General features: G+C 49.0%; 1 protein-coding gene across 3 annotated transcripts in view; it reads right to left on the reverse strand.

Annotated features, from left to right (window-relative positions):
- ERI3 (ERI1 exoribonuclease family member 3) overlaps nt 1–27,493 on the reverse strand; it is a 1,537,399-nt gene that overhangs the window by 552,123 nt on the left and 957,783 nt on the right. For all 3 annotated transcript variants that reach the window (XM_085602780.1, XM_085602782.1, XM_085602781.1), the window contains one exon: nt 18,717–18,816. In XM_085602780.1, coding sequence (XP_085458906.1) covers nt 18,717–18,816 — 100 coding nt within the window. The remainder of the gene's footprint in view (nt 1–18,716; nt 18,817–27,493) is intronic.

Consider the following 27,493-nt stretch of genomic DNA (forward strand, 5'->3'; position numbering starts at 1 on the left):
AAAGAGGTTTGAACAGCCAGAGGACTTTCTGTCCCATGGCTTGCTATTCACTTCCCCACACCTCTTGTACCTCACCCCTCTTTACACCATCACCAGGCACCCACCCCTACTTCTCCATCTCAATATCTCATCTATCTCTACCTCAGTTATGTCGCAGTACAGCTATGTCTCTCACCACCTCTCTCTCCCTCACAGCCTTACCTCTCTCTCTCTACCACTCTTTGTACCTACCTTTACCCCAGCTCTGTCTTCAGCTCACTCCTCTCTGTGAGCTTCACTGCTCGGTTTCCATCCATCGGACCTCACTTCATCTCTCCTCTTGCTCGACTTTATTTCTCTTTACCTTATCTCTTTATTTCACTCTTTATCTCTTGTTAAAACACCTCTTTCTATCCATCTCTCAGCTCTCACTATTCTGTTTGCCTGGCCTGCCCTTTTATCCTTTTTCTAATTTTGTTTCTTTCTCTCCGTCACTGTTCTCTGCATCTTGCATCCCTCAATACTTCTCTGAATGCCTCACCTCCTTACCCGTCTACCTCTCTCTGCCTCCAACTCGCTAACTGATCTCACTTTCTACCTTACCATTCTCGCTACCTCACCCATCAATGTTCCCACCGTTCTCCCTCCCACTAAATCTTCTAATTTCTATTTCAATCTCTTTGCAATCTTTTGCTGCATCTCTACCTCAATTTAAAATCTAATCTAGCTCTGTACGACTATTCGTCTAGGTTCCTCTTCATCTTTTTACACTTGTGCGTATCTTTTTCCTGACTATCTCACCTTTCTGGCTTAGCCTTATGTCTCTTTCTACCTCATCATTAGTTTTTCCGTCCATGTCACCTCTTTCCCTATGCCGTTCTTATTACCTCTGTGCATGATCCGAGGTCACTGTGTAGCCAGAGAAGTGTAGACAGAAAAAGGACACAGCAGAAGAAGAGAATGACGGAGAGCATGGTCAGACTTCACCCGGCAGGATGGTGAAAATCCAGGAGGATTGCCAGCACTTTTAAGCGATTTATTTCTGATTTCATTTAACTGGCAATTAACGCTAAGGTTCCATTGTGCTATCCGCCTAGGTCTCGTTCTAATATTATGTGCATTTATTAACTCATGAACCACAGAAAGGACCGTCCCTAGTTGTGTCTAAGAGATGCCCAATTTAGTGGGGGCAAATCACAAAAATTGACGGACTGGCATCACACACCACCAGGTGTTATGCTTCATCATCTGCCAGTCCTCGCCCTCTAAAAACCGAGTTTGATAGAGGGCGGGCATACACCTGAAGACAGGGATGCACTTCTAAACTAAGTGGGGGCCCAAACAAAAAAAGGAGTGAGTGAATTTAAAAACCATCATAGTATACCTGAACAATTTTTATTCTATGGGGTTACTATGTGGGATTAAAATATATAAGTGCGGTGAGTGGGGACCTTATCATCCCGTCGCCGCTGTGAATCAGTGATTGTTAATAGGGGGTCAACATGTTTCTGCCTGTATTGTCCACTTGGGTACGTGGCATTCGTCAGGACCTTAAATATTGGGCTCCAATCTTACCACTGGGGGCGTAGGCCTATAGCCAGCTGCCACCTGTTTAGAGAAACCTGTAAGAGAGAGGGGGTGAGACAAACATATAATACTCAAAATGGTTGTCATTTGGTAGACCTTGATGTGTCACAGTCACGCTCCATACTTACTGCTCTCTCCTAAAGTGAAAAAGGTGAAAAATGTATATGAGTGTCAGGCATCTGTGTTCACTCTGACATTCATGTGAATAAAATAGAAGTCTTACCCTATTGGGAAAACCTATTTGCCCCATGGGAGGGGTGGGGGGAAATCCTTGTGGCCACATTCTGGTGGGAGACGATAAAGGATGAAGACAAAAGGGTTAAAAACCAGACTGGTTAGGAAGGTATGTCAAAGATACTGAATTAGTTAGCAAACAAAACTGTCAGGGCGTGCTTGGTCTACTATAGTTTCAACCTGTTGGAAGAAGAAATCAGAACAACGACTTACAGTTCAAGGCGTACTCCCCGCTAGAAAACCTAGTGCTGCATGCGTCCAGCCTCCTCCCCGGTGACATTAAGTGTAGTGCGCAGCAAGCTTTTATACTGTTGGGTGGGATCGTGGCATGCGATATGGGTTTCAGGTGAGTGTGGCGCACAGTGATGATGCTGCATTTCCTGTGTCCTGAGCGAAGCATGCAGAAAGGACTGCACGTTGCCTGTTTGTTGCCTGACCCTCGTGGGGGTGTGTCAGCACATGGCGCTGTTCTATGACACGCCGCTTCCTGTGTCCTGTCATTACCTCAGATGATTGCCTGGGGTGGGGCGGGACCAACTGTGGTACAATGAAAGCACCTGAAAACACCAGCGAAAAAGTCTGGACCCAACCCCTATTTGCGTACAAACGCAGTAGGAACATCAAGGATGAACTAGTCCATACAAAACCACCAGCCGCTACAGATGACAACCAACTGACACTATGGGGCCACCAACGACCAACTGGACATTACCCCTGTGGCGATTGCGTATCATGCCAATTCACGGCCACCACAAAAGAAGTGGACATAGGTACTGAGCGACCATGGACTCAGAAGAACTTCTCTAACTGCAACACGGAAAATGTAGTGTACCTACTCAAATGCCCTTGCCAACTCATGTATGTTGGCATGACTACTAGGCGTATAAAGACCAGAATTAGTGAGCACCGGAGCACTATCAGAAGGAAGAAAGATAACACCAAATTAACAAAACACTTCCTTGAGAAAGAACACTCTGATAAAGATCTAAGATGGACGGTACTGGAAGTGGTACAGAAGCGCAATGGCTGCCTCTCACATGTCTTACATGTTAGAGAACAGCGCTGGGTGTTTCGCCTTGGGACATGGAAAAACGGATTGAACGATGATATCCCATGGCTACAAATGAAGTAACTTCCCTTAGCGCTCACTAAAACATACACTTTAACAGTACCCATTATAAAGACAAAAACACAAACAATAGACACAGTAATACATGTGAATAGAGCTATACGTAGTTTCCCTTACTCCCTAAAACTAGAATCATCTTGATCAGCAATCATGCGGTAGCTGTAAAATCAACTTGTGCACTAATTGTGGGTTTAACCACACCGTCACCCTGACTGTAAACAATCTGGGTTTGTTTTCTCTTCCTTTCTTCTGTGTAAATACTCGAAACTGCTCCCGTCATGAAATAATACTCATGAGCAGGGCACATGTTCCCCATATGTCTATATAACGTGTCTACACATGTTAAATCACTCCCTTGTATCTCCAGAAACTATGGCAGGCGCTTTCATTGGACCACAGTTGGTCCCGCCCCACCCCAGGCAATCATCTGAGGTAATGACGGGACACAGGAAGCGGTGTGTCATAGAGCAGCGCCATGTGCTGACACACCCCCACGAGGGTCAGGCAACAAACAGGCAACGTGCAGTCCTTTCTGCATGCTTCGCTCAGGACACAGGAAATGCAGCATCATCACTGTGCGCCACACTCACCTGAAACCCATATCGCATGCCACGATCCCACCCAACAGTATAAAAGCTTGCTGCGCACTACACTTAATGTCACCGGGGAGGAGGCTGGACGCATGCAGCACTAGGTTTTCTAGGGGGGAGTACGCCTTGAACTGTAAGTCGTTGTTCTGATTTCTTCTTCCAACAGGTTGAAACTATAGTAGACCAAGCGCGCCCTGACAGTTTTTTCTGCTAACTAATTCAGTATCTTTGATATACCTTCCTAACCAGTCTGGTTTTTAACCCTTTTGTCTTCATCCTTTATCGTCTCCCACCAGAATGTGGCCACAAGGATTTCCCCCTACCCCTCCCATGGGGCAAATAGGTTTTTCCAATAAGGTAAGACTTCTATTTTATTCACATGAATGTCAGAGAGAACACAGATGCCTGACACTCATATACATTTTTCACCTTTTTCACTTTAGGAGAGAGCAGTAAGTATGGAGCGTGACTGTGACACATCAAGGTCTACCAAATGACAACCATTTTGAGTATTATATGTTTGTCTCACCCCCTCTCTCTTACAGGTTTCTCTAAACAGGTGGCAGCTGGCTATAGGCCTACGCCCCCAGTGGCAAGATTGGAGCCCAATATTTAAGGTCCTGACGAATGCCACGTACCCAAGTGGACAATACAAGCAGAAACGTGTTAACCCCCTATTAACAATCACTGATTCACAGCGGCGACGGGATGATAAGGTCCCCACTCACCGCACTTATATATTTTAATCCCACATAGTAACCCCATAGAATAAAAATTGTTCAGGTATACTATGATGGTTTTTAAATTCACTCACTCCTTTTTTTGTTTGGGCCCCCACTTAGTTTAGAAGTGCATCCCTGTCTTCAGGTGTATGCCCGCCCTCTATCAAACGCGTTTTTTAGAGGGCGAGGACTGGCAGATGATGAAGCATGACACCTGGTGGTGTGTGATGCCAGTCCGTCAATTTTTGTGATTTGCCCCCACTAAATTGGGCATCTCTTAGACACAACTAGGGACGGTCCTTTCTGTGGTTCATAGCTTTGGTTGGAGGCTGACCGTTCTCTAGTGCCCTAACGCCTCTAGTTCCCTTCCCGGGCCAGACCCTGGGTGTAACTCTGGTTCTTCTCTTCATTTATTAAGTCACCCTTGCGGATTCTTTCCGTCAATGACAGCAATAGATTGTTTAGACACAGAGTTCCACATAAAACCGAGTTGAAAGATGAATACAAATCGGCATCCAAGAGAAAAAGAAATGGTTTTATCAATGCTTGTTGAAGCTTTCTTTTGGTCTTATTTGGATAGCGAACACCAGCTAACTCAAACTTTCACCTATTTTGTATGCCCTCTTCCTGATAGTTGAGCATATAAATATTGCTCGTCTTCTCAAGGGCTTGAAATAGGGGACGATGGAAAATAGATTCAAAGCTGCCTTAGAATGTGCCCCAAATAAGTCTTGACCGGGGCCCCAACAATCCTTTAGATGACAGTGTACTCTGCAGCTGGGAGACTGCTGGGTTGGGTCTGTCATTCTTTCAGTCTGTCCAAGCAGTGCCATCTCAGACGCCTGGTTTCAGTGTGTAAACAAACTGGCAGAGCTCTTCCGATCTGTCTGAGCAGTAACTCTGGCACCCATCTTCAGCACCATGGACAGAGCACAGTGCGCGAAATGCTTCATGTGCCCTTCAGTTTCCTGAGCAAGCAGTAACTCCAAAACAGTCACATTACACTGTCCCCTACCACTGCACAACTAGGCTTGCGCTCTCCAGGTTCACATGCACTGCCCCCTACCAGTGGACAACTAGGCTTGCGCTCTCCAGGTTCACGTACACTGCCCCCTACCACTGCACAACTAGGCTTGCGCTCTCCAGGTTCACATGCACTGCCCCCTACCACTGCACAACTAGGCTTGCGCTCTCCAGGTTCACATGCACTGCCCCCTACCAGTGCACAACTAGGCTTGCTCTCTCCAGGTTCACATGTACTGCCCCGTACCACTGCACAACTAGGCTTGCGCTCTCCAGGTTCACATGCACTGTCCCCTACCACTGCACAACTAGGCTTGCGCTCTCCAGGTTCACATGCACTGCCCCCTACCACTGCACAACTAGGCTTGCGCTCTCCAGGTTCACATGCACTGCCCCCTACCAGTGCACAACTAGGCTTGCTCTCTCCAGGTTCACATGCACTGCCCCGTACCACTGCACAACTAGGCTTGCGCTCTCCAGGTTCACATGCACTGTCCCCTACCACTGCACAACTAGGCTTGCGCTCTCCAGGTTCACATGCACTGCCCCCTACCACTGCACAACTAGGCTTGCGCTCTCCAGGTTCACATGCACTGCCCCCTACCAGTGCACAACTAGGCTTGCGCTCTCCAGGTTCACGTACACTGCCCCCTACCAGTGCACAACTAGGCTTGCGCTCTCCAGGTTCACATGCACTGCCCCCTACCACTGCACGACTAGGCTTCTGCTCTCCAGGTTCACATGCACTGCCCCCTACCACTGCACAACTAGGCTTGCGCTCTCCAGGTTCACATACACTGCCCCCTACCACTGCACGACTAGGCTTGTGCTCTCCAGGTTCACATGCACTGCCCCCTACCACTGCACAACTAGGCTTGCGCTCTCCAGGTTCACATACACTGCCACCTACCACTGCACAACTAGGCTTGCGCTCTCCAGGTTCACATGCACTGCCCCCTACCACTGCACAACTAGGCTTGCGCTCTCCAGGTTCACAAGCACTGCCCCCTACCACTGCACAACTTGGCTTGCGCTCTCCAGGTTCACATGCACTGTCCCCTACCACTGCACAACTAGGCTTGCGCTCTCCAGGTTCACATGCACTGCCCCCTACCACTGCACAACTAGGCTTGCGCTCTCCAGGTTCACATGCACTGCCCCCTACCAGTGCACAACTAGGCTTGCGCTCTCCAGGTTCACGTACACTGCCCCCTACCAGTGCACAACTAGACTTGCGCTCTCCAGGTTCACATGCACTGCCCCCTACCACTGCACGACTAGGCTTGTGCTCTCCAGGTTCACATGCACTGCCCCCTACCACTGCACAACTAGGCTTGCGCTCTCCAGGTTCACATACACTGCCCCCTACCACTGCACGACTAGGCTTGTGCTCTCCAGGTTCACATGCACTGCCCCCTACCACTGCACAACTAGGCTTGCGCTCTCCAGGTTCACATACACTGCCACCTACCACTGCACAACTAGGCTTGCGCTCTCCAGGTTCACATGCACTGCCCCCTACCACTGCACAACTAGGCTTGCTCTCTCCAGGTTCACATGCACTGCCCCGTACCACTGCACAACTAGGCTTGCGCTCTCCAGGTTCACATGCACTGTCCCCTACCACTGCACAACTAGGCTTGCGCTCTCCAGGTTCACATGCACTGCCCCCTACCACTGCACAACTAGGCTTGCGCTCTCCAGGTTCACATGCACTGCCCCCTACCAGTGCACAACTAGGCTTGCGCTCTCCAGGTTCACGTACACTGCCCCCTACCAGTGCACAACTAGGCTTGCGCTCTCCAGGTTCACATGCACTGCCCCCTACCACTGCACGACTAGGCTTGTGCTCTCCAGGTTCACATGCACTGCCCCCTACCACTGCACAACTAGGCTTGCGCTCTCCAGGTTCACATACACTGCCCCCTACCACTGCACGACTAGGCTTGTGCTCTCCAGGTTCACATGCACTGCCCCCTACCACTGCACAACTAGGCTTGCGCTCTCCAGGTTCACATACACTGCCACCTACCACTGCACAACTAGGCTTGCGCTCTCCAGGTTCACATGCACTGCTCCCTACCACTGCACAACTAGGCTTGCGCTCTCCAGGTTCACAAGCACTGCCCCCTACCACTGCACAACTTGGCTTGCGCTCTCCAGGTTCACATGCACTGTCCCCTACCACTGCACAACTAGGCTTGCGCTCTCCAGGTTCACATGCACTGCCCCCTACCACTGCACAACTAGGCTTGCGCTCTCCAGGTTCACATGCACTGCCCCCTACCAGTGCACAACTAGGCTTGCGCTCTCCAGGTTCACGTACACTGCCCCCTACCAGTGCACAACTAGGCTTGCGCTCTCCAGGTTCACATGCACTGCCCCCTACCACTGCACGACTAGGCTTGTGCTCTCCAGGTTCACATGCACTGCCCCCTACCACTGCACAACTAGGCTTGCGCTCTCCAGGTTCACATACACTGCCCCCTACCACTGCACGACTAGGCTTGTGCTCTCCAGGTTCACATGCACTGCCCCCTACCACTGCACAACTAGGCTTGCGCTCTCCAGGTTCACATACACTGCCACCTACCACTGCACAACTAGGCTTGCGCTCTCCAGGTTCACATGCACTGCCCCCTACCACTGCACAACTAGGCTTGCGCTCTCCAGGTTCACAAGCACTGCCCCCTACCACTGCACAACTTGGCTTGCGCTCTCCAGGTTCACATGCACTGCCCCCTACCACTACACAACTAGGCTTGCGCTCTCCAGGTTCACATGCACTGTCCCCTACCACTGCACAACTAGGCTTGCGCTCTCCAGGTTCACATGCACTGTCCCCTACCACTGCACAACTAGGCTTGCGCTCTCCAGGTTCACAAGCACTGCCCCCTACCAGTGCACAACTAGGCTTGCGCTCTCCAGGTTCACATACACTTCCCCTACCACTGCACAACTAGGCTTGCGCTCTCCAGGTTCACATGCACTGTCCCCTACCACTGCACAACTAGGCTTGCGCTCTCCAGGTTCACATGCACTGCCCCCTACCACTGCACGACTAGGCTTGTGCTCTCCAGGTTCACATGCACTGCCCCCTACCACTGCACAACTAGGCTTGCGCTCTCCAGGTTCACATGCACTGCCCCCTACCACTGCACAACTAGGCTTGCGCTCTCCAGGTTCACAAGCACTGCCCCCTACCACTGCACAACTTGGCTTGCGCTCTCCAGGTTCACATGCACTGTCCCCTACCACTGCACAACTAGGCTTGCGCTCTCCAGGTTCACATGCACTGTCCCCTACCACTGCACAACTAGGCTTGCGCTCTCCAGGTTCACATGCACTGCCCCCTACCAGTGCACAACTAGGCTTGCGCTCTCCAGGTTCACGTACACTGCCCCCTACCAGTGCACAACTAGGCTTGCGCTCTCCAGGTTCACATGCACTGCCCCCTACCACTGCACGACTAGGCTTGTGCTCTCCAGGTTCACATGCACTGCCCCCTACCACTGCACAACTAGGCTTGCGCTCTCCAGGTTAACATTCACTGCCCCCTACCACTGCACGACTAGGCTTGTGCTCTCCAGGTTCACATGCACTGCCCCCTACCACTGCACAACTAGGCTTGCGCTCTCCAGGTTCACATACACTGCCACCTACCACTGCACAACTAGGCTTGCGCTCTCCAGGTTCACATGCACTGCCCCCTACCACTGCACAACTAGGCTTGCGCTCTCCAGGTTCACAAGCACTGCCCCCTACCACTGCACAACTTGGCTTGCGCTCTCCAGGTTCACATGCACTGTCCCCTACCACTGCACAACTAGGCTTGCGCTCTCCAGGTTCACATGCACTGTCCCCTACCACTGCACAACTAGGCTTGCGCTCTCCAGGTTCACAAGCACTGCCCCCTACCAGTGCACAACTAGGCTTGCGCTCTCCAGGTTCACATACACTGCCCCTACCACTGCACAACTAGGCTTGCGCTCTCCAGGTTCACATGCACTGTCCCCTACCACTGCACAACTAGGCTTGCGCTCTCCAGGTTCACAAGCACTGCCCCCTACCACTGCACGACTAGGCTTGCGCTCTCCAGGTTCACATGCACTGCCCCTACCAGTGCACAACTAGGCTTGCGCTCTCCAGGTTCACATGCACTGTCCCCTACCACTGTACAACTAGGCTTGCGCTCTCCAGGTTCACAAGCACTGCCCCCTACCACTGCACAACTTGGCTTGCGCTCTCCAGGTTCACATGCACTGCCCCTACCACTGCACAACTAGGCTTGCGCTCTCCAGGTTCACGCTCTCCAGGTTCACATGCACTGTCCCCTACCACTGCACAACTAGGCTTGCGCTCTCCAGGTTCACATGCAGACAGCACTCTCCCTCTCTCTCTTTCAGCACCATGGGCAGAGCACATGCACAAAGGAGAGCGGCATTTATCTGCAGCTAGAAGCATAGCTGTCAATGTGAGTAGTAAAGGGTCGTCCTTCGACACCCCTGAGGCTGACACAAGCCTCGATGCCTCTGGTCTTGGAGCTCAAGAGGCAGCCGCAGGAAAATAAGGCACGCTTGACACTAAAAGCCTTGGTTACTGCGTTCTGCAACGCGGACTCCATGCCCTTCGGGTGGCACACCGGTAGCAAACAGGAGCCCAATAAAGGGTAAAGGAGGCACAAGGGGCCCCCTACTGAAGGCCAATAGTCGGACAAGGTGTCACCCCTACGGTCTCATCAGCATGTGAAGTGGGCGTGCTATCAGGTCGGCTGATCTGGTATTTTGGCGAATCGACGCCCGTGGCCGGGAGGAGACATCTGTAAGTCTTGTTTTCGGCGCCGGTCAGGCCCACAAAGCCGCTCTGGCTCCTGTCTTGGGGCCAGCGTCTCCTAGAAGGCTCGGTGTGTGCACGAGGGCCCTGGTAGCCATCGAGTGTTCACTCGTCCTGCGGAGCAGGCACTGTTTATGAGAAAAGCAAGACTCCGGCCTTGGAATGATAACACGGGAGCGACTGGAGTCGACTACCGTGAGACAGGGGAGCCGCTCGGATCATTTACTAACAGCAAGCACAGTCAAGTGCTTGGAACCACGTGCACCTTCGGCCAGAATTTCATTTTTTATACATCCACGAAAACGTTTTAAATACAAAAGAAAGTAAAGGCAACAAATAAAACGTTTCATCTTATTCTGCACAGTGTTTACACACACAACACGGGATTTTAAGAAACAGAAATTCAAACCGGACTCTCTGCCGAGACAATATACAGGAGATTAGAACAGTGCATAATACTGGAAGGGCAAAGACGGCACAGAGGAGGAACAGAAAATCGTTGTAAAGCCTCCCCCACTTCCATCCAACAGTGTAAAGACAATGGTTAGGACTTCCACCCTGCCCGACATTGTTCTTATTGTCTTCATATTCTATTCATTTATGGTGTAATGGGAGTTGATGGATGTATTTTATACCGATGTTTCCCTGTTCTGTATATTTTATTGTATTGTATTGCTTATTGTCTTCTTTTATGATAAAACTTTTTATCGAATAAAGAAATTTGAAATTGGAAAATCGTCATTATTGGTGTCAAAACGAGCGGTGAGGGAAGGCTGGTCTGCAAAACAGTACGGAGGTCCCAAACTAAATAAGCTTTTGTCTACGCCCACAGAAAATATGCATAGAAAAAACGTACGTGCAAGATGCAATTTAAGCCCCCTCCCTATGCAGGAGGCGGGGCTAATCATTCCTGCACGTCTCCTGAAGTGTTCCTGCTGGATCGAGTGAATTCACGCAGACGCTTAAAAAACGATGAAGGTAAAAACACGTAAACAGGGCTGACGCGGAGATGAACCCGGTCTTCAAGCGGACTCCGCGCTGACAGCGCTGGTTACTGATCTGGATTCAAGGGAAGCTTCTGTGCGTCCCCGCATCTGGTATGAGGTGTATGCATCTTCAGCCGTGTAGGCCTACAGCACACATCAAACGCTTCGGTTGAAAATGCACCCCAGCAACCTACACTTCTCTGCTTTGAAGTCCATGTCGTGCACCTCTGGTGAGACCCACCTGACCTGCACTTGGCCATTCGCCGGGCTGGAGGAAGACTGGACGGGATCCCTAAGCAGAGGGCGCATTGCTTATTAGCAGACAGGTAAGTCCCTGTCACTTGTGAAGCTTGCTGCTTTTCTCTGCCCCTTGAGAGCGTGTGTGCCCCTGCAGTTGCTGCTGACTCAAGTAGACCGTGCGGCTCCCATCCGTGCTAAGCTGGACACCAGCAAACGCCTTTATCACACGGAGTCCAGCTGCCTTCAGAGTTGACGCTTCTCTTTTCTTCTTCTGGATCTCTCCTCAGCACCAGATCCCAGGTGCATGTCTGCAGAGGAAGGGAGATCTGTGGGGTCGGCGGGGAGAGGAACTGCCACTCACGACCATACTGCACGGTTATCCGGACAGAACGCTCTGCCAATTCTTGATCATGAGCGATTATTACCTCCTTCAGGAATTCAGAGATGTCCCCTGTGCAGTCCCTGCCCAACACACTCTGCAGTGTGCTTAGAGGTGACGGAAGGTGAAACTAGGAGGGCGGCAGACCGGTGGTTCAAAGTGATGCTGCTACTGCGTAGCAGACCAAGAATATATCTGCAGTCTTTGTAGCAGTAAACTGATGACAAAGAACAGAGGAACCTCTTGCCAATGGCTGAAGTAGTCAGGGAATCTGGTGGGGAACTCTCCCTCACAAGTACAGGGTCCTGGGAGTGGAACTTTCCCCCGTCTCCTTTGCTAGAGGACCATGGTGGATTTTAAGAGCTGAAACCCTCAAGGCACTAGACCCTCAGGGAGGATTTAAAAAAAGTTACAGACACGTACTGAAGAGGCAGAAATGTCAAAATGACATATCTTGGTCTCACTCTGTAACCTCAGGAAAGGTCACTATATCATCAACCAGAAAGCCTAAAGGGATGGATTGAGGGGATACACTTCCCATATTGGGGGCTATGCCATCTACGCCTTCATCCCACGTGAAATGCCTGTGGTATTGCCTGGATTAAAATACAGTTTCACCAAGGAGACCTGCCCTTGGAGCGAGATGAAGCCCTGCTAAGCTAGTCTTCCTGCATCTGCAGAACAGAGGATCTATCTTCCCCTTGTGTGGGGGCGACCTATCTTCTCCTTTTGAAACGGGCGACAGTTCCGGGGAGGGCACCGCCGAGGCTGTGGCAGCGGAGGCTTCTGAAGATGATCATCTAGTGAAGGAGAAAGAGGCTGCGTACATGAGGCTTCGGTAGGAGGTTCTTTATGTACGGATGACAGTGGTGAGTTCTTCATACATCTGTGCTCTCGGACATCATTCATCTTGATGTTTAGCCTATTCTCGGGCTTCAATAGTGGTTGGACATTGACAACAGTTCCTCATCGGTGGGTCTTCGATTTGATAGTGAAGCTCTCAATGTAGAGGACGAGCTTGCTGTTGGAATAGGCTGTGATGTTCGTTGAACAGGTCACCATCAAAGGCATCAACAAGCGCCGGAAACAATTGTGATGGTAACATTCCCTTGAGAGACCTCTAGTGAACGAGAAGGGCTGGGAGGTAAATGGATCTCTCCGCGTCTCTCATAGGATCAGCTAAGCACTCAGGCCTCTCTCCTTTTATCTCATGAGGTTCATCTCAATCACAATACACAGCGGTGTGGCAGTTGGAAAGGCAGTAGAGACTTGTGAGGCTACACAAACTGCATGTTTGTCTCTACTACAGTAGGACACGTATCAAAAAGAGACATCTTCTTTAGGAGGCCATATTAAAAAATGAATGTTATCCACTGAAATGTGTTCTGGATCCCAAATTCAAGCGGAGATATTCTAATGTTCATAGATTCAAAGATGATCACTTAATTGATAACTGTCAGTACTCGTCATACTAAACTGGTCTGGTGTCCTCTAAGGCCTTTGCACCTTCCTCTTACCTCATAAGCCTTAATCAATCTTATTTTAACAGTATTTAAGTATTTTGTGAAAAACATAGCAAACACAAATGAATCTACTCATATTCTGGCATGTTCCACATAGAGAGCCAAGCTTGGGAGTGGTGAAACGGGAGTTTACGGGGTGATGGTGCAGTACCGTGAAGCCACTAGTTTGCCACATTTTGTTTAGGTTATCTCCACTTCTCTGCACGAGAGGGTCAAATACTCCACGCTCCTTCGCCATACCAAGCAGCCTTTTTGAGGAGTTCAACCGAGCGGGACGTGTCAAAAGGGAGGACCTTGTGTGTTACTACTGTCTCATATTCGCCTCGATTACGGTCTGTGACCAGGCCACCTAGAAACCAAGACTGGTGCCAATATACAGCCTGCTCCAGAAACTCCTGTAATGCTTGTGATCCCTGCGCCCAAGCAACAAACACAGCAAAAACAAACTTGTATCAGTCTTAGAAGGATAAGAGCGAGTTCACTTACTGTATCAGTCTTGAAAGGATAGGAGCGAGTTCACTTACTGTATCAGTCTTAGAAGGATAAGAGCGAGTCCACTTACTTGGGCACAAGGCTGCGACTCTAAGGCTAAGCGTAGATTGCTAAGCAGCAGCAGAAATCCACTGAACTATCTTATTAGCCGGGCAGCCAGCCGTTCCATATATTACTCCATACGAAACATATTAACACAATTGTTGCTCATTCTAAATCTACCTGGCATAATTAAAACAGAAACTAAGGGCTGATGCCTATATTTTCTACTCTCTACATTTGAAAGGAGTACAGCCATGTGTATGGCCTCTGCCGAGACGCGGATCCGGGAATGAAGGAGCTCCCCCAGGGGTACTGAAGACGCACAGAGCTGGGAAACATCACCGAAGAAAGTACTCAAGCCTCAGCCATAGCGGACCCAGCTCTGACACCCGAGTGAGTACCCCGAGCACTTTGAGCTCGAGCAGTGACGGCCGCCACCCCCGTCACTCCGCTAGCTTCCTCCACCAGCAGTAACAAAACAAGTTACCTCCTTAATGGGTATCACAGACAACCTGGCCGTCTGAGGGGTGTCTGAAGGGACTTTGTTGAGCACGGGCGGGCCACTGGAAGATTTGAAGTCCCCTGAGGGAGCTGCCTGACTCTGCGCCTGACCTTAAGATGGTGCCTGAGCTCCTCCATCGCAGCACACGCTAGGGGATTTGTTTCAGTCTTTGCTTGGGCAGAACGCTACAGACGTCTTGGGAATCAGGGGGTGCAACCAGAAGGAGGGGGAACATCTGTGAAACAAACTTTGAAGAGGTGAGTCCTCCCTCTGCCCTTCCAGGGGCCACCATTTACTCGAGGCTGATGGGTCCCTGACCCTAACATGGCCGCCAGTGGTGACTTTTTTCCCCCCGAGCTGAAGCGTACCTTACATAACGCTACCAGGACTGTGCCGGACCTCAAGATGGCATCTGGAATTCATTCGGACCATGGTTTCTCACCCCCGCACTAATCTGACAAGCTCTGAGTACACCTGATCACTATCCTGACAGCGGAGTCCGAGCATTATGTCCGACTCCCGGTGGAGATGCTCTGTTCAGCTATTAAGATCAGCCTTGGTTCACCCCCTGACGTCACCTACCCAGCCGGACTTTGGGTACAGTTTCTCCCCGTCTCGCACATCCCCCCCATCGTATTTCTGTAACTCTGCCTTTTCCTGGTCTCCTATCTATCTATCTATCTGACCGATGGAGCTACCTTGAGAGCTATAGGGGAGACTGGCTGTGGATTCCCTCCTCGGCCGTCACCTACCCATTCAGTCTTTGGGGAAACTTTCCCTTCATCTCTCATACCGTCTCCCCCCTCTTCCTCTCCCTTTTCACTACCCCTTTCCATTCTATTTGTCTCTCCCTCTCGCTCTTTAATGTGTCGCATATATTTGATGTAGCGTGTAGTTGTTCTAACATTTTTGAACCTTATGTAAAGCACTCCGATACCTACGGGTCTAGCCAGCGCTATATAAATCTCATTAAAATAAAAAAAGTATACCTTCGCGTTCCTCGTGCACTTTTCTAGTTTATATATGTTTTTCCCTTGCTTACGTTTCCTGGCTCACAACCGAAAGTACTTCCTCGAAGGACGGCTCTCTGGAAATCAGTAGCGCCTGGACCATGCCGAAGAAAACCTTTAAATAAATAAGTTATTGAAACCACTTACCAAGTATCAGAAAGGCAGTGGAGTATTGAGGACTTATCGAGAGAACTGGCATAGCCTGTTGTGATTGAGGATTCTTGGTAGCCACGACAAGGAGGTTAGCTCAGGTCTGTCCTACAGTATGCTTGGTACGCCCATGTACGTTCTTGAGGTCAGGACACTAAAGCTAGTTTCATAGTACTTCCAGGCTCTGTACCACAGGCTTGGTACTGCTGAAACTAGTCCCCTGAGGCTGGTGGCCACGCGCTTTGAGTTCTGTATCTGAACCCTGATATGCCAGCACCTAGAGGGCTGGTATGCACACACTGGTCAGAGGAAACAAATATGGCAGAAGTGCTGAAGCCTAAAGCTTCAACATGATGGCTGCTGATACAGAAAGATACCAAACCACGTGTAAACCAGTGGCCGCTTTCCAGAAGAAGCGGCCTAGTCCCATACTGCTGGGCCATATCGTCTCCGCAGTGGACAATTTACTCTAGACGACTGTTCGCCTCATTGTTGAGGAATAGCTTGAGTCACCCACGCAACTGGCACCACGGCTACTGTCTGGACATATCCAATCCACTTTAGTTAGGCCAATGTATGAAGCATTTTCATGTAAAGAGCAGGCAGCCGTCCCTCCATCTTCCGCTGAGACCAATGAGTGATAGCGTCACATAAGTGAAAGATGCATGTGTAGCCAGCCTGTCCATAAAGCACCGCCTCCTGCCTCCTTCGAAGCAATAACGAAGCCCTTTGATGCAGCAGAGGAGGTCTCTGTCTACACACAGGTTACAAATAAAAGACATCGCCTTTCGAAATGCGTTATAAAGAAAACAGTGCCTGCGCCTGCTCGCTCCCTGATGCACCCTGGGAGCAGGCCTCTCCCCACACACCTGTAAAAGAAATGTCCTCACCAGCAACAAAAAAAAAAAAAAGTAACTTTAATGCAGCCTCTGTCAATAACGTGCCAGATCCATAGCTCGGAAATAGCCCACTAATTAAAAGCTGGTGAGGTTTAAATAATTCATCTGCTTAACTTGTATTGATTTGATAGTTTAGCGGCTGGAGCCAGGTAACAATATTAAACAGTTTCCCGAGGCATCGAACTCTGCCGTGGAAAGTGGCATAGGGCGGGGGGATCTTCAGCTGCCATGGCCATGAAGAGGGTGGAAGAGAAAGACTGTCTACCAGAGGGTGGCAGCCACAGGGCGGAGGATCTTCAGCGGGCATGGCCATGAAGAGGGTGGAGGAGAAAGACTGGCTACCAGAGGGTGGCAGCCACAGGGCGGAGGATCTTCAGCAGGCATGGCCATGAAGAGGGTGGAGGAGAAAGACTGTCTACCAGAGGGTGGCAGCCACAGGGCGGAGGATCTTCAGCGGGCATGGCCATGAAGAGGGTGGAGGAGAAAGACTGTCTACCAGAGGGTGGCAGCCACAGGGCGGAGGATCTTCTGCGGGCATGGCCATGAAGAGGGTGGAGGAGAAAGACTGGCTACCAGAGGGTGGCAGCCACAGGGCGGAGGATCTTCTGCGGGCATGGCCATGAAGAGGGTGGAGGAGAAAGACGGTCTACCAGAGGGTGGCAGCCACAGGGCGGAGGATCTTCAGCGGGCATGGCCATGAAGAGGGTGGAGGAGAAAGACTGTCTACCAGAGGGTGGCAGCCAAGAGTCGGAAATGGATGGGAAAGGGGGATTGCTGACGAGGCACGCAGGCACCTCAGAAGAGAGGCGGGGAACGGAGGAAAGAGACAGGAGTGGAACGGAGTGAAATGTTGAGTTGATGTTGGATGCCACATCCATATAAAAGTTTCTTTTAGAGCAAAATAGGACTTCACATAGGAGAAATGGGAAGGGGTCACGGAGATTATTTGCAGTGATATTAGTCAGCAGCTGCTGTGTTATGATATTGAAAACAAACATCACTATCCCTAAAGATTAGATGTAAACACATTTAGAATTTGGACCAATGTGATTGTACACTGTCAGTGACCTAGCCAAAGAGGGCATGAAGGAGCTGAAATTGGATCATAAATTCGAATCTGCTCCGAACAGGGGCCTCCAAAATCCTAAGATGTCTCTGGAGAGAGAAACTGACACAGGGCGCAGGAAACTTCGAAGAGAGGAGGGAATTTTGGAAGAGATGTGGGAAACTGGTGAGGCAAACCAAGACGAGAAGTGGGAAACTGGGGAAAGGCAGGCAACTAGGCAGATGGGTAGCAACCTGGAGAGTAGCAGGCAACCAAGGAGAGAAGAGAGAAACTGAGATGAGAGGCAGAGCACTGAGTCGAGAGGAGGGTAAGTGAAGAGAGAAGCAGAAAACTGGTGAGAGAGAGGCTACAAACAGAGAGGTGGAAAACTGAGGAGAGAGGCGGGAAGGATGTGGGCTGACTGGACAAAAAGTCAAGCAAACCGGGAGAGTAGCAAGCAAACCGGGAGAGCGGAAAGCAAATCGAAATAAAGATAAGTAAAGTAAAATACACAGTGGGCCAAGCAGAAGAGTGATGCGTAAACAAGGAGAGAGGCAGGCTAACCAAATGAGAGGCATTAAAATAGAAAAGTTGATCAGGAAAGAGGCAGACAGGAACCAAGCAAGCTGGCAGAGTGACAAGGAAACTAAGTGACTGGTGAAAAGAAACAAGTATAGACAGGAACGCAAAGCAGGAGAGTGTGGGCCAAACCACGAGCAATGGGGACAAACGAGGACAGAGGAAGGCAAACCGAAAGAAAGGACGGCAAGCCAGGAGAGAAGACTGAATACCAGCTGATGAGGACAAAAAGTGATAGGTGAGGCCAAACCAAAAATAAGGTGCAGGCGAAGAGAAGAAGCTAGCACAGAAAAGTCAAAACACAAGGAAAGAGAGTGACACATGAAGCAAGGCAACCAAAGGTGGAGGCTGGAAAACAAATGTGAAGAGTGCGGGTAATGGTGAAGACTCGCAGGTGATGGTGGGGTCAGGCTACAACATTAAGAAATAAGTCGGCAACTGAAACAGGCTGGGAAGCAAAGAAAGAGGTGGAAAATCAAAGAAACAGATCAGTAACTAAAGTAAGGAGATAGGTTGATAACCAAGAATACGGGCAGAAACACGGAAACTGTCAGGCAAATGAAAAAGCAAGGAAGCTGTTCAGTGAGAGGTAAGCACCGAGATTTGGATGGCAGAGGTTGGTGCTTGATCCAGTGTCATTAGAACTAAGTTTTGCGCGGCCACTTGCCACCATCTTGCATCAGGCCTTGCCCCAGCAGGCCTCTAAGCGCCATTCGAGATCCACAAGCAAAAGCAGCATTTGTAGCAATATGATTCGAGAGGAAACACTCACCTATCCCACTGTGGGGTCTTCCTATGTGCTGCAGGCTCATGCCTTTGTTCATGTCTAGGAGTCCATTCTTGGGCCACGTCCCTATGGCAAAGCTGTACGCCTGGAATTGAAGAAACAGTGAAATTAACACAGGTGTAAGCTGTACAATACCCGCACTCTCTGTAAAGGAACCAGAAGGTTACTGAGGAAGCCAATAGATACAGCAACCAACATCATGGACTCATGGCCTGGAAAGTGGGAGCTCCCTCAAGAATGCAGTACATTCAGAGTGTTAGAAGCACAGAGGTGTTATTATATTTGAGGAACATCACAACATACAATACGCCGTGAAGTCTCCTCCAAACACACACACAGTCTTGGGAAGGATCCCAATCGTCCCAGTTCAGCCAAGGTTGCACCCTTCATGTTTGGCAGACACCAATACTGGACTGGTCTCCAGTCAGCTACTCTGTTATACTGCATTCCTGGCGTTGTCTTGCCAATTACCAAGGACTCCAGGGATCCTATATACCAATGCTGACACACCATACGCACTTGGGTGAAATGTATTATGGATCAAAACCAGATATGGAATAGTAACTAAAGAAATGAAAAAACGTTTTCTTTGTGTAGATGCGACTTATTGAATAAATACACAACATAGATCCAACCTTAAGTTGTTCATTGTTATCTCTTAAAAAGCTGCCCAAAAACAAAAACGATAAGCAACATGTTTATTCTTACAGCCTAAGGCTGGGACACATGTGAAAGCGTAGTAAACCAATGATTTCCCTTCCTCGGGCTCCGGATCCATGTGACTGATGCGGACATGTATGATACGGTGGTGTACAACTGAGCCTGCCTCTTCTTGGAAAGCCATGAGCCGGTCATGAACCAAGTACGGACTGAAGAAAACCCCAAGTAGTACACTGGAGGCCGAGGGCTGGAGTTCACTTGGGTTCCCGGAGAAGTCTCTTCATCAGGACAGATTCGGTTTGAGACATTGGACGATACCCCTACTTTATTGTTATTTCCTCTGGGTGAGCCTCCTTCCCTACAGATCGCTGGAACAGCGCGAGGACAAGCGTAAGGAGGTCGTTTGTGGGGTGCGAGAAAGGAATCATTTTGTCGCGTTATTATTCAGTAGTAGTTTGAAAACTTTAAGAACTTCAGAGTTCTTGGTAGCCCCAAGTAAAACTGCCTCTGTGCTGATGAACCGGAAGATCCAGCAGACGCCTTCAAGTCCACCCCAACTCAGCTCCTTTCTGCAGGAAGCGCTCAGGGGGCTGGGAGTAATAGGAGCTGGGGATTTCAATAGATGATCTCTGTATCTATATTGTGACGGGATTCCTAAAGGGTTTTTGCTCTTCAAGTATCCAGCCATGTGCTATGCACCCAGCTGACGCTATGATTCGTACAGGTGTGCAGAGGTTTTTATGAAACTTGAGAGTTATTTCCCGATCTTATTTTGGATATGAACGAGGTGTCACATATCGCCGTGGCCTTAAGGGTCTGATGAAGAAGGAATTCAGGCAGTTGTGGAACTGGAAAAAAGTGCTTTCAAGATTCATAGAAGGGGAAGAGGATGTGACGTCATATTTCCGCCCGGTGAAACTTCGCCCCATGGTTACTGCAGGTCCATGACAGCACGGTGTGAATCTGCACCAGTTGAACCCCAATGTTATTTTGATAATTTACATTTCCAGGAGGTTTTCTCCATCTATTCATTCCAAATGTAATTAACCCTAAAGGCCCTCCCTCAAGCTACTCTTCTGCTGGCCACCAGCTCACGGCACAGACTGCAGAAACCAAGCCCTGAGGTGCGATGAACCAGGAAAGGAATTCACAAGCACAGAGAGCAAGCTAATGACGAGCGAACCCTAGCTTGTGAACAAGGACACGGAGTAGAGGACAGGAGTACGGGCATTAATCAATGTTACCTCTGACCCCCTCAAAGTTAACTGGCAGGACACCGCGAGAGTAGGAAATGACCCAATCCAGCCCAGCAGGATGGGCGGCAACGTGTCAATGAAAAGCGAAGCAGCCAAGGAGGAGAAGGGAGTAAGAAAGCAGGCAGGCAGAAGGCCTCCCCCGGCCAGGAAGGCGTTTGCAGACAGCATCTTCTCGCCCCCAGATCCCTGGTGGCCGAGGCTGATCTGTAAATACAGCAAGCTCCGAAGAGCTGTATATCAGATGGCAGCACAACGAACCCGAAGCCGCAAAACAGGATCCATTACCACAAAGCCAGACCTCAGCCGCCCAAGGCTGCAGTCAGTGCAGAGTCTGCATGGCAAACACACAGCGCAGCTTTAACCCAGACAATGGGCCTGTCTGTCTGCACACTGTGCCCAAGTACCTTTTCTGGCCTGGAAGAATCTTCTGAGACACAGGCAGAGGGAGTGATCATTTCATGTATTCCTTCCTAGTGGTCCAGTCTCTCGTACCTCTGCAATGCCCTCATACTTCCCTATGAAGGGGAAGAGCTCCAGAAGACACTGATCCTGCCTCCTTGGCTCACCCGGAGATGGCTTCATCCCCCAGCTGTTATCTTCTGCTCCACTGTTGCAGGAGCGGAAGGGCCGCTCCAAGGGTGAATGCCCCACCCCGATTCACCAGCTGGGCGATCTCTGCCATTTCCCCTGTCCCTGAAGATCTAGAGCAAAGTAGCCGATCTGAAAACACATCTCAAATGTATTCCCCAGATCCAAAAGCAGCCTTCTCTTCCCATAAGTTCCCGGTGTCAAGAGATGGCAGCTTTGGTGGTAACACCCACCCCACCCATGTTGGCCTGAGGTCCGGTCTGCGGTTTTGATATGAAGAGTTACATCAACACAGACATAAGTTAAGGCTGCTATGGTGCTTCTCGAAAGCTGATCTGAGCACAACTCATTTCTTCAAGGTTCCAACTAAGCCTGATGCCTTGTTTAAGTTCTTTTGCTCTGGCCTGCTTCCATTGGCTTTGCCTTCTCTAAGCTTCGCAGCCATTTAGAGTCCGCTGAAACTGCCCTCAGAGCCCCAAGGAACCATCCGACCTCTCACCATAGCCCCAAGGAGGACTGCCCACGATCAACCTACAGGTGCAGGGGAGTTGAAAAGGAAATCTGCTTTGTGGGCACACTTCTCCAGTGCCCAAATGTATTTGTTTCGTCTTTCTGAAAACTCCTTCCTTGTCCTTTGCCTGCAACCGCTGTCCCAGTTCGGCTGGTCTTTGAGCACGCACCTATCGCCATAATCCACAGTGTAAAATACTGGGAATACAACATCCTTGAAACAGGAAACATAACAGATTTTCTAAATGAATATCTTAGAAACTGAGCATTCGATCGTTGACATTTACAAGCAGGTCTTGATTAATGTTAATTTATGTATTCATTACATTGTGCTTTGCTCATAATTTTCAAAGGGGTCGCAACCACCCGATGATCATTAATGGACTTTGCTGACATGTGGTTTGCATTCCTAGCTGTTAAGTTATGAAGATTTATAGAGCTCACTATCACCCAGGAAGGTTTCCTAGCGCTGAGCAGGTGTGAGTCTAGCCACACATAGTGGGACTATCGAAAAGCCAGGTCTTCAGCTCCTCGCAGAATTCAAGAAGTGAGAAGGAGGCTCTTATGTGTAGCAGGAGGTTGTTCCATGCTTTAAGAGTGATGCAGGAGAAGGCTTGGACGTCGGATCTGGTTTCTGTGTGCGTGGAATGTGTGCAAGTAGGAGTCCAACCGACCGTAGGTGTCTAGAGGATTTGTGAAAGCAGATGCAATTGGAGAGGTATGCTGGGCCAGTGTTATGTAGTGCCTTGAAAGTGCTATGAACAACAGAATGATCGCATCCATTTTAGTGATCAGAGGCAGCAGCTTGGGTTGGACAATGTTTAGTTCTTTTTATTCATTTTTGATAAGTTACTTTGTGAGGTTACAGAATTGAGAAGCCAAGCAACAGGACTCATTTCCATCATCCATCTGCGAAGGAAGTGACCACTATATTTCCCATCATCCAACTACACAGGAAGTGACATCACTTCCTCCTCCCAGGAACTACACAATTGTGGCCACAGCGTGGATACATGCAGCAGGCATGCTGCTGGCACTCCAAAGGCAAGTTCGTCTGTGCTTGGACCATGCCTAGCATCAGGAACCTTGGCCATCTCCAGTCCTGCAGTTAAACCACTGCGACCCTCCACACCCGAGGGCCGGCCAAAGGCAAGCCCTCGGGTGTGCCAGACCTCCTGCCAGTTTTGCCTTAGACCCTAAAACTAAAATCTCCTTCACAAGTAAGGAACTTCATGAGTTAAATGAACAGAAGGTAAAATGTCACAGTTTCAATACTTTAGTGCTTTGTCAGGGTTTATGTGGCTTCTGCGCCTCCTGTGGTTTCCGGATATACGGCAGTTCCGTTTCTATCAGCTCACTCAGTACCAGCCAGATATCACCTGCTAAAAAGGAAAGTACGGGTACACTGTGCACCTTAATCAATGCTCGCTCTCTAGTAAAACATGCACTTGAAGTAGCATATCTTATCGATTCACATAAATCTGACATCTTATTCCTCACAGAAACATGGGCCACTAATACCTCAATGCCTAAACTGCTTGCAGCCACACCTTCTGGGTATCTGCTGCATAGGCAAGATCATCCTTTGAAAAGAGGAGGGGGTTTGGCGGTCATATACTGTGATAAATTTAGGGAACATTTTACAACTATACAGTCTGAGGACTGTGAAGTACTGTCCTTCAAACTTGGGCCTACAAATAATTACACATTTTGAGGCTCTCTAATTCATCGTCCACCAGGATCTAAAGCTGGCTTCCTAAACTCTATTAGTTCCTCACTCGAGGCAGATATCTGCAATTCTAATTTTACGGTCCTCTGGGATTTTAATTTTCACTTAGAGCAAACAGAAGATAAATATACAGTTTCAATAATTGAAATCATGGACACCTTTGACCTTAAACTTCTTAGTACAGATCCCACTCACTGTGGTGGTCATACGCTGGATGCGCTGTTTTGAGCAACAAAGACAGTACTTCCACTGATTTTGTCCGATCACTCAGCCATCTTCTTTAAGATAAACTGTCCCACATCCCATACAGTCCAGAATAAGAAGTCTGTATCTGCCCAGTAGAGATCCTCGGCAAAAGTTAACCAAAACCAACTGAAGAAACTCCTTATTAGTTTATGTCACACAGTGGTAGACAATCCCAATCTTGCATCCAAGACTTACTCGACCTGTCTTAACTCCGCCTTTTCTCAACTTGTACCGACAAAAATGGGTGGCCCAAGCAGGACCCGTCCGTCTGTTTCTTGCTTCTCAGAGGCCCTCGGAAGTGAAAAACAAGGAGGTAGACGCCAAGGGAGGGATATGGAGAGCCCAATATGACACACTCGAGAGAAATTTATACACGCTCGTTAAATAAATATAAAGCCCTTTTGGTTACAAAAAAGGCAGCCTCCTTCACTTCGCAAATAGAGTCTGCCAAAAACTCAGCTAGAGAACTCTATCAAGTTATTAATAAATTAACTAAACAACCCGAGTATAAAAGATTTGGTCAGCTAGTCCGTCTGTGATGATATTGCTTCGCACTTCAGGGGTAAAATCGACTCATTTGGTCATTGTGGTAATTTTTCGCCAGCCACCGGTCAAGCTAATGTGAATACAATTTCCAATAAGGACTTGTCTACTAGACACTAAAAGAAAATAGTAGAGAAAGTAATGAACACTCAGTTAAATCAGTTCATTAAGGATTCCAACTGCCTGGACCCCACTCAATACGGATTTAGATCCGAACATAGTACAGAGACCACTCTGATCAAGGCCACCAAATTCATCCTAGATAAAGTGGGGAGCAGGGAGGGGGGGGGGGGAAAATCAGCCACCCTTATCCTGCTGCACTTGTCTGCAGCGTTCAACACGGTGGGTCATTCCACCCTGATCCACCGTTTGGAAGCAAACGGTATAAAAAAATCTTGCCTTGAAGCTACTCTCATCCTTTCTGTCAAACAGGGAAAACATTATCAAACTTAACGCCTTCTCATCAAGCTCGTTCCGCCTGCCAAGCGGGGTACCGCAGGGATCCTGTCTTAGTCCAACTCTTTTTAATATATACGTCACAAATCTTGCTCCGCTGGTTGAATCCTTTGGGGCTTCTCTCACTTCCTATGCAGAAGACACACAAATTGCGCTATCAACCTCCAACGAATGCGCTATCAACCTTCAACGATGCCAACCACACTGGTCTTCGTATCCACGACTGTATGAAACATATCAATGGCTGGATGAACAAACACCACCTTAAGCTTAATGCCGGAAAGACAAAGGTGATCTTACTTGGCAATAACTCCTGCAATGCCCCGTGCTGGCACGGTGATATGGGTTTCCTCCCCGTACCCACTAAGAAAGCCAAGAGTCTTGGTGTCATGACTGATGACCACTTACTCTTGGGTAATCAAATTAAAGCAGTGGTCTCCTCCTCATTTTACACCTGGAGAATACTCAAAAACATTCTAATCTTTTTAGCCATCTCAGTCAGGAAGTCCGTTATTCCCACACTTGTATTATCCAAGATTGATTACTACAACTACCTTTACATCAGCCTGCAAACTCAATACCTGAATAAGCTGCAGATTCTTCAGAATTCGGCAGCTAGACTCCTACTAGACTTGCCTAGGTACCACTGTTTTCTCTGCTCTTAAGGATCTTCACTGGCTGAGAGTCAAAAACAGAATCAAGTTTAAGGCCCTCTGCCTGACTTATAAGGCCCTCCATGATTCAGGGCCTTCTTTTCTGAAGAAAGCCTCATCATGGTACACTCCTACAAGAAACCTAAGATCAGCAGGTTCTTTCAGAGTAAATGCCATTAGATTTAAAAAATCGAAATGGGGTGGCAACAGCTTTGGGCTTAGAGCTGCGACATCCTGGAATCTTCTTCCACTCAATCTTAGATCTGCTCCTTCCCTGCCCCAATTCAGAAAACTTATAAAAACTTGGCTTTTCAATCAGTAGGTCGTCCCTTCCCCTATCGCTGCTTACTAACTGCAGTGCCAAGACACCTTTGAGTATATGCCGCGCTTTACAAATAACCTAACATAACATAACACCCTCAACACTGGCCGCCGGCACACACGCTGCTGCCTCGCTGCACCACACAACAACAAAGGAAGTGTTCTCCAGCAAGTTTTCATGCACTTACCCACACTCAACACTAAATGCACTCTCACTAACGGCATTTAACACCCCAGTCTTTCACACTCACATAGTCCTGCAGCCATCAACACAACACTCTACGCAGTCATGCTTTTCAACACCTGCTTACTCACCAAAGACACCACAAAGAGCCGGGACTTGCTGCTTGACATCGCCCAAGACCTACTTCTCCTTATGGAAACCTGGCTGAACCCCACATTGACACATGATAGCACCACAGTCAACCCCCTTTGCTACCAGATCACCAGGCAAGGCAGACTTCATAAGCCTAGAGGTGGGAATGGGCATCATCCACAAGAACGCCATCATCTGAACCACCTCCATTAACTGGTCATCCTCCAAAATGGAATGCCTGTCGTTCAAGTTCCACGTCGCAGCTAACTTCACCCTAAGCAGTACTATTATCTGCATGCCACTCGGAGCTACGAACTTTGTTGCATCACTCGCCCCCTACGCCAGCAATTATATCCTACTCCTGAACTTTCAAATGAAACACGATATGGATCCCATCTCAGAAGCACTCATCTTGGAAGCCTACGCCCGACCCAACGAGCAAAGAGACCTACCCACGTCACCAGACATCTCCTGGACACTATTTTTACCACCATTGAAACATACGAGTTGACAAATGCACACCAGTCTCCTGGACAGACCATGCCCCCATCAAGTTTAGCCTCTGTCCCAATCCAAAGTACACGTACCACCGCCAGGCCAGCCCGCTGAACCGTATCACTAACAAAGATTGTAACACCACTATCAACACCCATGGACCCAAACACAGCAACAACTTCCCCAAAGTCCTTAAGAGTTTCAACAAATGGATCACCTCCTGTACCAACTCCCTGGCCCTCGCTAATGAACAAGTTACTTACCTTCGGTAACGTTTTTTCTGGTGGATACAGTATCTGCCTGTGGATTCCTCACCTTATGAATATCCCCTGCGCCAGCATTCCGCGGAAATTTTTCCTAGCTCTCCACGCCGATGAGGTCGTCACAATGCCACACACAGTGTAAAGTGAAAAAGGAAAGCGAAAGAAAGCAAGCATTTCCTATAAACCTACACAAAGGCAAACAGAGGCAATACAAAATCACAATATGAAACAACCATAGTAATCAATACCTCTTATGGTATAAAAGGGTGGACAACGGGGAGGAGGGTGGGTCATTGAGGAATCCACAGGCAGGGACTGTATACACCAGAAAAAGCGTTACTGAAGGTAAGTAACTTGTTCTTCTGATGGATACATCTGCCTGTGGATTCCTCACCTTATGTATAGAATCCCACAGCAGTCCTGCTCCCGGAGGAGTGTGCCCACCCTTCTATACCAAAAAGTCCTGTAAAACAGAGCGCGCAAAATGGCCGTCCCTCCTCATTTCAGAATCTAAGCAGTAATGCTTCGCGAAAGTGTGGAGGGAGGCCCAAGTTGCAGCTTTACAGATGTCCAACACAAGAACACCCCTGGACAAAGCAGGAGTAGACGATTTAGGAAGAGTGCGCTCTAATGCCTACAGGAGGCTCCTTACCAGCCAGAGCGTAGCAGATTTTGATGCACAAGAGGATCCACCTGGATGAAAGGCGCTTGTGCACCGCCTTGCCC

This window comes from Triturus cristatus, chromosome 4_2 (assembly GCF_964204655.1).
Source record: "Triturus cristatus chromosome 4_2, aTriCri1.1, whole genome shotgun sequence".
Taxonomy (NCBI): domain Eukaryota; kingdom Metazoa; phylum Chordata; class Amphibia; order Caudata; family Salamandridae; genus Triturus; species Triturus cristatus.